The sequence below is a fragment of the Callorhinus ursinus genome, unplaced genomic scaffold, assembly GCF_003265705.2.
Source record: "Callorhinus ursinus isolate GAN/ISIS: 27379988/994484 unplaced genomic scaffold, GSC_fseal_2.0 scaffold57, whole genome shotgun sequence".
Taxonomy (NCBI): domain Eukaryota; kingdom Metazoa; phylum Chordata; class Mammalia; order Carnivora; family Otariidae; genus Callorhinus; species Callorhinus ursinus.
This window is the reverse complement of record NW_027397119.1, coordinates 373542-383800: the sequence shown is the minus strand read 5'-3', so window position 1 is coordinate 383800 and position 10259 is coordinate 373542. Positions and strand designations below refer to the sequence as shown.

Below are 10259 nucleotides of genomic sequence, written 5' to 3'. Positions count from 1 at the left end.
TTCTATTCCTGAACCTCTCATTTTTGACTTAGAGATATAGTAAGACAAGGATAGTGTATACTACTGCCGAATATGTAAGTCCTCTCTGTAGCCCCTGCTGGATTACTAAATCAGCACAAAGCACTCCTTTCTAAACGCTAATGGGATGGTAGAGAGGAAAAAACAAATCAGGGAAAAATTGTTTTTCCCCTAGAGAAGAAGTTCTTTTTGTAAGTATTTATTTCATAACTAGCCCTTGAAACAAAATTTTCAAGATGTCAGGGACCTAATTACTTTTAGCTCTATTTCTCACAACGCAGGGGGCTTATCACAATACTTGAGCTTCAAGTATTTGTATTAGGTTTTCATGGTAAATTTTATTTTGCAATATTCACCCCTTATTGGTCTGTTCTTTCCTCTAGAGAATAAATCTACTTCATCTTTCACACAATGCTTCCCAGAATGTGAAGTTGTCACATTGACCTATCTCGTTTCTCTTCTCCAGTTCCTTCAGCTATCACGTATGACAGCTGCCAAACTTTAGTTTTTCATTGTTTTACATGTAAAACCCTCATCTAAACCCCCAATGCAATGTGACTAAAGCAGTTTACATTAATACTATTGCTTCCTTTTTTTCCCCTAGATTTTTTAACTATTAAAATGCCACTGTTTCTGTGGCCCAAGTCACATCACCCTGTTGGGATAGACTTTGAGTTAAAATATCATTGCTATTTCTTCATCAGATCAACTACAGAGCCAGGTTTTACCTGTGTTGGACTCACATAATAGACTATTTTAGAACTTCAGGGCAGGGCTTCACATTTATGAATATTCAAACCTGGGGTTTTTCAGCCTGTTGAGAGTTTTGAATTGTCATTCATTGTACTATCAGTTTCTTCTGGATATATGAGTTTTACATTATTTCTTTATGAGAGAATTTATATATTATCTGTAAAATTAATAACTGTCTTTAAGTAGTAGATTAAAAGGGATTGCATGAGGCCAAGGCCATGGGACTGACCTAAATCATCAGTGGTCTCTGGAAGTTGATATGGACTCATTTAAACCGTGGTTATAATGGTAGTTCTCAAACTTAACCTGCATCAGAATCAGAACAGATTGTTGGCCTCATTTATTTCGGATTTCTGAGAATTTGCATTTCTAACAAGTTCCCAGGTAATATGATGAGCACACTTTAAGAAGCACTGCTTTAAGGGTACAGCTAATTGTTCAACAAGCTGCCATCACACAGCCCATGAGACTCCTTACAGACCTTTTAATGAGGTTTGGCTTGTCTTATTCTTAGGTTAGACTTATGCCGACCACCTCCCTCCCCCAAATGTATTTTGTCCTGGTGCACAAACTGATTAGATTACATCATGGTTCCACTTCCAGAATTTTTAAGCTTCAGTGAGAAGGAAAGGATAAGTAGTTCAAGTTAGAGTCTAAATTCCGGTCAATTCTACTAACTCCAGTGTTGTTTCAAGTAAGATTAGAATTCTTCCACAGAGATGCTGGGGTATCCAAACAGATCTAAGATCTTGTAGATCTTAGTCTATTATAAACAAAAAGGCACCACTTAGGTTTCCCACAATTACTCAGCAATAGACACTGACTTTACACCTTTCGGGAGCTGATTGCATACCCGAAAATTTGGAGTCAAGGAAGGAAAATTTCAAATGCCCTCTGGTGTCAAGAAGAAGAAAACACGTTTAGTTACTCCTGTCAAAGTCATTAAGATTCCACCTACAGAGTGAGATTTGGCAGATGTTGGTACCCTATTCAAAGCAGTGGTCCACTAGCTTTTGGTAATGAATATGTAACTTGAGTGCAGCGGCTGTTCACTGGTCCTGTCCTCACCCCAAAATATGCTCAGACAACAGTATTTTCACATCATTTATTTCTTCAAAACAAATCACTTCATACAGCATTAGGTATTTAAAATCACAGACCTCATAAATAAAATCGCTTCATCTCAATAACAATGGCAAAACCACACAAAGTTGTACAAAATGAAATCAGACATTTCCCAGGTGGCAGCAGTGCATTAACTGTGAAAAAGATGCTGGCAAATAGACAAAAGAACACTTTTAAAACAAGAAAACACTGTCCATCTTAATGATGAAAAATAGGCCAAGAAACAGAACTTCCTTCTGTTTTGTCCTTACCTACTACTTTTTCAAGTCATGTTCTAAGCTCTAAATTTGACAACCCAGGCTTTCCTTCTTGCTTCAGGAAATCTCCACCTCGCCTCCACTCCATCAGGGAGTGGAGGAAAGAGAGGCCTACTCTCATTCTCTATCCCTTTTAACAAACTTCTATATATTTATTTTGCATTTTAAGCTGAGTTCAATACTTCTTTAAAGGGAAAAGATTACTCTTTGCTAAGGAAATTATATGTCCTGTAAACAGCTTGAGTCATGAATGGCACCAAGGTGAACTGGAAACCTGACAAGAATTAGGTGCCCCTGGTCCTTTCAAGTAACTTATGGGTTACAGCTTACTGCATATCCTATACCAGGTCTAAGATTGGGCTCATGTAATCTTAGTAGAAATTCTCAACCTTTCTTAGGTTAACCTGTTACCCACAACTTAACCAAATCATATCTTCACATCCCTAAGCTCCCAGATGTGGGTATTTTTAAAAGACAAGTATAAAAAGGCATCACAGCAAAATGCTTCTATTCATGGTTTATACATTAACGACAAGCTTCTCAGTTATGGCCCTGCTACATTCTATGCCAAGAAATGGGCGAGGGTTAGGAGGACACAATGCATTGCTTGAAAAATTTTTCAAAAAGCGTTATTCATGACTAAGGAATGTATCCAACTGAGCATCTCTTCTGTTTAAGTGGTACTTTATCCCCCTTTCTCTTCAATCTCAAATAGCAATCTCCTTTAAATTCATATGGACCAAGACCTGAATCAGCACTCAACTCAGTATCAATGCAACAATTTCTTCAAAGTCAAATATTCAAAGCACTGTAAACAAAATGCCAGCTAAGTTTTGGAAAAGAAAAAAAACAAATAAAACCCTTTCCCAGAATCGGGCAAGTTTTATAGTCTAAGCTGAATTAAATGTATTGCAATATTATAACTCTTAGTGAGAAAACATCTTTAATGAACTAGCTTATTCAAATCAAGTGTTTCACTTTAGACTTAAAAATGACACCTTTAAGGCTAAGAAATCAGCTCCCTTAAAGTAAGTTTGCCTAGAAACAAATGAAGAGTTTTAAGAATCTGATCTTTTCCAAATTGGTATAGTCATCTTTGTGCTACAAGGACAAATTTGAATACTGCACTGTACAATGAATGAGAAAGAATAATCATATTATAGAAACAGGTAACTTTTTGAATGCTAGGGCACAGAGCACGCCCCTAAGTTACTGAAATCAAGTTCCACTATTATCAAAAACCAGAATGTTGTACCACTGGATACACTATACATTGATGGCAATTGTTAAGAAGAGCTGATTGTTAGCAGCTCAAGAATTATATTTTAATGCCTTTAGCAAGATCCCTGGAGAGGGCTAACATGTAAACTTTTACTTCATTTTTTTTTTAAAGTGCTGCAAATAATAACAAACGTGTGTCTTAACACATGAAAGCACATAAATCTTAATATATGAAAGTTTAAGAAGGCCACCTGATCCATAAAGAAAACAATTATTCTGCTAATTTTACATACTCCTCATTCTAACTTTTTCAAAAAAGACACAGAAAACTATGTTTAGCTAGGGCAACTTGCAACATAGATGTTTTAATGCCTACACAGGATAGAAAGCATATGCTAGATAAGCAAGTTGGGCATGGGCACTTAGGGGCATTTATAGAGAGATAACACATTACTGCAGTCCTGATAATGACTTTGCTGGGGCTTGAACTTCATGGAATAATCAACTGGCATGATTGTATTAGTTTTTGCCAACAGGGTCAAGCTGACCAGCAGCCAAACTTTCAAGGGTACCCCTCGACTACGCTCATTTTTCATGGAAATAATAATATTAATAATATTTCATGGGAAATAATTAAGAAATCAACTAGGAACGATTACAAAAGATGTACCACACTGATGTCCTTATATGGCTATCACATCACAAAATTACCAGGGATAGTAATTTTAACCTCTGAAAACATTCTACCGAGAAGTGCATCTTCACCGCCCTACATCGGATCTCTAAATCCAAAGAAGAGTAAGAGAAAGAAGAATAAGAGAAAAGAGGGTGGGGGACAGGAAAGCGCAATCTTCATTCATTCAGCCACTAATGTAAACTCTCCTCATTTGAATTAAAAAACTGTTCTTGTATGGCACTCAAAAATGGAATAAATAGGAAGAAGGGTTTCATTCTGCTCAAGTGCAAATTTAAGAAAAAGTTTTGATCCTGTTGCAAGTACTAACTCCATAGTTTTCAAAATTCTGAAGATTAGAATTTACACACATTAATAAACTAATTTCAAGACTCTAATAAGTGCAGTAAAAAAATCTTTAGATTCTGTGAGGTTTACAAGCTTGAGTTTAGAAAGAGCACAAGTTTAGGTTTTGAATCCTCAATAACTAAATCAAATTGTCTGCAGATAATGCATCATCTTGGATTTTCCATGATCAGAACATTCAAGTCCTAGTGCTGAATTTCAGCAACTGATTAATTTATAACTTATTACTGAGAGCCATTTGACTGAGTTATCGGTGTCCAGTTGGTGAATGGACAACCAAGGTAACAAGTAAAATAGAGTAAGATCCCCAGAATAAATACTTGACACTTGCTAAGAAGTATAAGCTTAAATATGGGAACAAAAACACTGAAAATGAAGGGGTTTAATTTTATAAAATATCAGGTTCTATTTCTATTTGTTAAATTAATCCGGTGTAGGTAAAATATACTTAATTTTAAAGTGACAGAAATTTATGTTGGAAAACATATCAATACCTGCTTGGTACATTGTAAATTACCCAATAAATATTTGTTGCATTAACAGATTTCTCTAAAATTCCAGTAAGCAAACGTCAAATTTGGTTCCTGAACTAGCTCTATGCATAATGACGTCTAAAGCTCAATTTGATGGATGCTACCCAGTGATATACTCTTAACTTCTAGTTTTAAATGTAATTATTTTCTGAGGGAAATAAGAGATACAAAAATCTTTAGACCGAAATGACAGCCAGGTACAAAGAGATCTTCAAACATAGTCATCTGTATATATTATGATTGCCAAACATTAAGTATCGCAAGCTCACAAGTGCTATTTTTAAGGCTCAGTAAAATAGAAAATTAAACTCTTTTAAGTTACACTGACCATAACTTATAATGCCTAAAGCAGCTATTCACAAAATAGGTACTCAAGAAATGTCACCTAATGATTTCAAGCATACTTTGTGAATTCTTCCTTAAAGGAACTTGTCCACTAAATTGTTTACATGCTCCTTAATTTTTTATATGGCCACCTCCACCAAGTGAAAGTGCTAAAAGTAAATCTCAATTTTAAAACATTCACCAAGAAGATATGCTGAAAGAGAAGTGCTTTAAAGTATACCATTGGTTTTGTAAATGATACTTCATCAAAAAAAGAGACCAGATAACGAAACTTCACAACATTAAGCCTCTTCACATTTTGTGAGATAATACATAACAAATTATAATTTAGCATCCCTGATCTTCAGAAGAATTAAGAAAAAGAGGTAGAAAACTTTTATCTGGAAGATCTGAGTGAAGCTAATTTTAGAGGGTGTGCCTTGCAGCTTAGCCCACCAAGCAAATGACTACACATCTAATATTAGGAAGAAGCAGAATTTCAAAAAAGCTGAATAAGGCAAGGATTTAAAAATTGTCGTATTTTGGAAGTGAAACAAATTCATTCAATGTTATTATCCCAACTACTTTAAAACTCTTCAAAAATCAAAGTACAAGATTGTAGATAGGCAAAGTGCTAACTTGCAGAAATGTGAAATTATTCAAAAGAGCATTAGTGGCCAAATAAGGCTAGCATGGAAAAAAATACTATTTAGGTAAACAAAAGATCTCACAAAAACCAAATCAAAGCACAGTATTATCATTTTAGACAAAGGCTGTTTTTTTAGGAGTTGGAGAAAAAGCTGAGGAAGTTAATCCCTCCAGACAAATCTTTAGGTAAAAAACCAAAAATCAGCAAATTTCAAGAAACTTCAATTAAAAAAATAAATACCCTGCTTAATTTAAAATTTTTATCTAACGTGACGAACATCAATAAATGAGTTGCATTAAAACACGAGGCCAACGGTCTTTTAAAGCTTTAGTAAGCTGCTCAGGCACCTTTTCCCTCATACATTCTACTTTTATATACTAGAAATCCTAAATTGGGCACTATCTGTTCCTTAGGTAACATTCTCAAGGAACACACTCATCCCTGTAAAAATTGCTTGTAATGTACTTATAACTGGTTAAGTACACATTTATAAAGGCTACCAAATTGTAATATAAAATCGGTTTTGACAATTCTGAGTATCTTCATTTGAGGAATCAATTCAGAATTTAGAAACTAATTCAATCAGAGTTTTTAAAAGGACTCAATTACAGAGACATTGTGGTTTAAGTCCAGTGGCCTCTACTGAGGCCTTCCGCATTACTCAAAATACGAAGTTGTTTTCCTCTACAGGTAAATGCTGCTGGGTGCTAGTTTATAGTACTAAAATTCAAATCTTCAGGGTAATGTCAGTAGGTAGCAAGGACCACCTATTCTGTCACCCCAGCAGAGAAAGGGCATGTATCACCACTGTAGACACACATCTGTAAACTTGCACACTAATTTTAATCTTAACAAGGAATTTCAGTGTCTTAGTGGCTTTAAGTTAAAAAGACGGTTTAAGCATTGTGTCCTTTTGTTCTTTAGGGTTACGAATAGCTTATTGGAAAACCCAGAGCCTTCTGGATCTGTGAGGTAGTAGGCGGCAATCCTCCACATGGATAGATCACACTTCTCCGAAGTTGGTATGGCCTGTCTCCTTGGCATGGTCCCTTGCTTCTGCTTGTCCAGTTAATCCCTTCTGACATACCATGCATCTCAGGGTGAAGCGGTTTACATCAGTAAATTGTCTCTTTCTTCTAGCTTCATCTGCTAATTCCAGTGCTTGTACAAGAACGATATCATCATTAGAGGAGAAAATGGTCAGAGGCGGGGTGTCTGGGTCAGGGAAGTTACGCTGAAGTGGATCATAGTGGATGCCATCATATATAAGCAGGACCCTTTTGGTATATCCTGCATCTTCCCCAAAACGATCAATTCTTACTGTCTGTGTATCCACTACACATATTTCACACTGATAAAATTTAGACAAAATTGATATCTCAATAGCTCCTCCCCAAGTATCATCCCTTTTGATCCAGTCACAGTACTCTTGATTTGTTTTTCCCAGGATTGCCTCACTATAGAAGTCTGGATCACTTGCTACAATTTGTGCTATGAGGCGTCTCATCTCAGGGGCACAAGCTGGATTCAAGACTCCTCCTTCTACAACATAGTATACACTGGTAAAGAGGCAAGAGTTGTCTGCTGGGACCACAGTTCTGCTAAGCACAGGCAAAGTTTCCCTGACATAACTAGGAGCACCATGTTTTGTAAATGCAGGTGAAGTTTTGGGCCTGGTTTGGTCTTCTTCAACGATCAGCATGTCGCCTGTTAAAAATAAAACAAATCCAGAACTGCAGAGAAATTACAGATGAAATTGGTTGTTCACTAGCCAAGTTTGTAAATTACAAACAGAGGAGTTGAAGTATAAACTGGGTTACTAGGGAGAATACAGCTTTGCAAACAGGCAACCAGTAACACTTCTTGTTCACTCAATCTCCATAAAGATGAAAACGGAACAAAGAAGAAAAACATTTTAGGCTGCATACCAATTTAGAGAAGGATCCCTGGTTATACACCTTTATACTTAACTTAAAAAGATACATTTCAAGAACAAAATTTCCTTAATGCTTCCTCTCTGCATTTTAAAAGCACCAATCTTCCAAAAAGTGTTTACCCTCGACTAGACCACTAGGGGGTTCTCGTTCTTCTGAAACTTAACATACCCACCCTGTTTAGTGTTTACAGGATCCTTGATACAACAGCTGAAAGCTTTTAATGATCAATATTGCTGTTCAAGTTTTAATATTGGACAGAAATAACTGCAATTGTTTAGAATCTGAAAGGGCCTCCAGTGGATGTGTAAAACCATACTCTAAAATGAGTATAACCTATTTATCTTAAGTATATGAGAAGGTGACTGCAAAAACCAACTGGGGAAGCAAAAAAGTGTCCTGAATCCTTCAGACCTGCTATCTTCTTTCAGGTTATAGGGGAAAGAGCCACCAGGACAGAAAAAATAGATCTTAGTTTTTTAGACTTTTGTGGATGCAGAAGGAAAACAAAATGAATGAGACATTTTCAAGGTAGGCTAGGAAACAAACTGAGGAAGGGGAGACTCCGAGGCTCTGGGCTTCTCATATAGGTTGGGCCCTCCCTCTCTCTTTCAACCATACAGAAAATCGAGGAGTTGCTAGCCCACACTTGCCCCGGTCTCCGTCAGAGTTCTCCGTTCTTTAACCTATCCTTATCCCCGTTCTCAAACCCAACTGACCCACAGACCAGTTCTCTGTTCTCCCCCACGCCCCTCTCTGTCCTCCCAGGGCTTTCCCTGGTCCCAGGTTCAATTCCCTCACCTGACTGGATGGGCAAATCCCCAAGAATGGTATCCTCGTGGCTGAGATCCAGGCATTCGGGCGGGTATCCGACGAGGATTCGCTGACAGCCGGGGGCGATCCCGGTGATGGCGGCAATTTGGCCCTGGAGTTCCCGCACTCGGGTTCGGCTAGACAACCCCTGCAAAACATGGGTGCCATCCTTGGCCTTGCAGCGGAGCCGCCACATCGTGTCGGTCCAGCTGCCCACAGGCCAGACACCCGTGGGGCCAGCTTTGGTCCCGGCAGCAGGTTGGCCGACGCCGCCGGGGCAACCAGCCGCCGGATGGACTCCAAAATGGCCACCCTTTGCCGGACCAAACATCGCGAGAAATCGCTGGTGGCCACAGATCTCGCGATACTTTCTTGCAGCGTAAGCCTTAGCACTTTAAGAAGCGCGAACTCTCAACTAACTCACTGCGGCGAACCCCAGGGAGCCAAAGGATGGAGATTTATCCGTATTCCTAAAGTACAGGCGGCTTTGCTACCTGTAGAGTGAGTGAGGTGCCTTGTGCTTTGGCAGCATATATGCTCAAGGAAAGAGGGCGGAGGAAGGAGTTCCTGAATCGGGTACATCGGAATGTAACCTTGCACTTAGTGAGATCGGAAATTATTAAATTGGAGCTTCCCAACTACACCGTCACCGTGAGAAATAGAGTCATAGTTCAGAACGCAAACGAATGCCAAGAATGGTCAGTGAGTCAAAAGACCTGTCAAAAACAAGCAAACACTCGTGACTAGGAATCATGGCTGCAGCAAGCATTGACTCATTGAGGTTAAGGAAGCCGGACTGGCCTTGCCACCTCGACGCTGTAACTTGAAAACGTCCATTTGCCACATCAGAAAGTGCAGTATGAGGTCAGCATCTGGGCCTAGGGCAATTGCTACATTTGGGTGGTAGCCGTATAAGGAGGAGGAAAGAAGAGGACTAATGTGTGTCATCCGGATTCCAGTTCAGGCCCTGGGCTTAATATGAAGACGACTCCATTCCTGCCTTCAGTATTACAAGTACTGTCATGGGGAGAGAGGGTGGAGTGTAAAAGGTACATAACCATTGAATTTCACAGCCACGTGATAATGCTAGATTATGTGACCTTTCCCAACCCTGTATCCCTTAGAACCAAGGACTGTGCCTCAAATGAGTGCTCAATAAATACCTGCTGAATGGATAAAGGCAGTTGTACTGGTGCAGATAAGGCAACCATAACATACACACTGGGAGTTGTAAAAAACTTCAAAAAGGAGATACTAGTTGAGCTGTTTTAAAGGATGAATTTAATCCCCAGGTGAAGGAGGAATAAAGACATCTCTGAATTTATCTCTTTTCCAAGAAATCCACATTCCTTGTTCTTTTTACATCCTGGATCTGAAGAAGCACGCCTGCGTGGAGTGGGTTTATGAACAGCATCAAGCATCATCAGAAGGGCCTGGGGGCAACTGTGAAAAGTTCGCTCGAAATAATGCAAACTCACCTCTACTATATAAAAGCCTCTCTCTACCTCTAAGTTATATGGAAGCTTTGCCTCTTTTGCCCCCTTTTGTGACCCGATTTTTTGCTGAAGCAATTTTCCTTTTCTGGTTTTTCAA

The 10259-nt window shown here is 38.6% G+C and overlaps 1 protein-coding gene across 1 annotated transcript; it reads right to left on the bottom strand.

Moving 5' to 3' along the window:
- Nucleotides 1–1862: 1862 nt before the first annotated feature.
- On the bottom strand, nt 1863–9161 carry YOD1 (YOD1 deubiquitinase). The gene is made up of 2 exons (XM_025855148.2): nt 8655–9161; nt 1863–7626 (listed from the first exon to the last, which is right to left on the bottom strand). Exons 1-2 carry the CDS (start codon nt 8995–8997, stop codon nt 6923–6925), a joined length of 1047 nt encoding a protein of 348 aa, XP_025710933.1. The 5' UTR covers nt 8998–9161; the 3' UTR covers nt 1863–6922.
- Between the last annotated feature and the right edge of the window lie 1098 nt (nt 9162–10259).

Excerpts from the sequence above, each read along its gene's own strand:
- YOD1 (XM_025855148.2), bottom strand. The coding sequence starts at position 8,997 with ATGTTTGGTCCGGCAAAGGGTGGCCATTTTGGAGTCCATCCGGCGGCT. Across the intron at positions 7,627-8,654 it reads GGATTTGCCCATCCAGTCAG|GCGACATGCTGATCGTTGAA; the intron begins GTGAGGGAATTG and ends TATTTTTAACAG.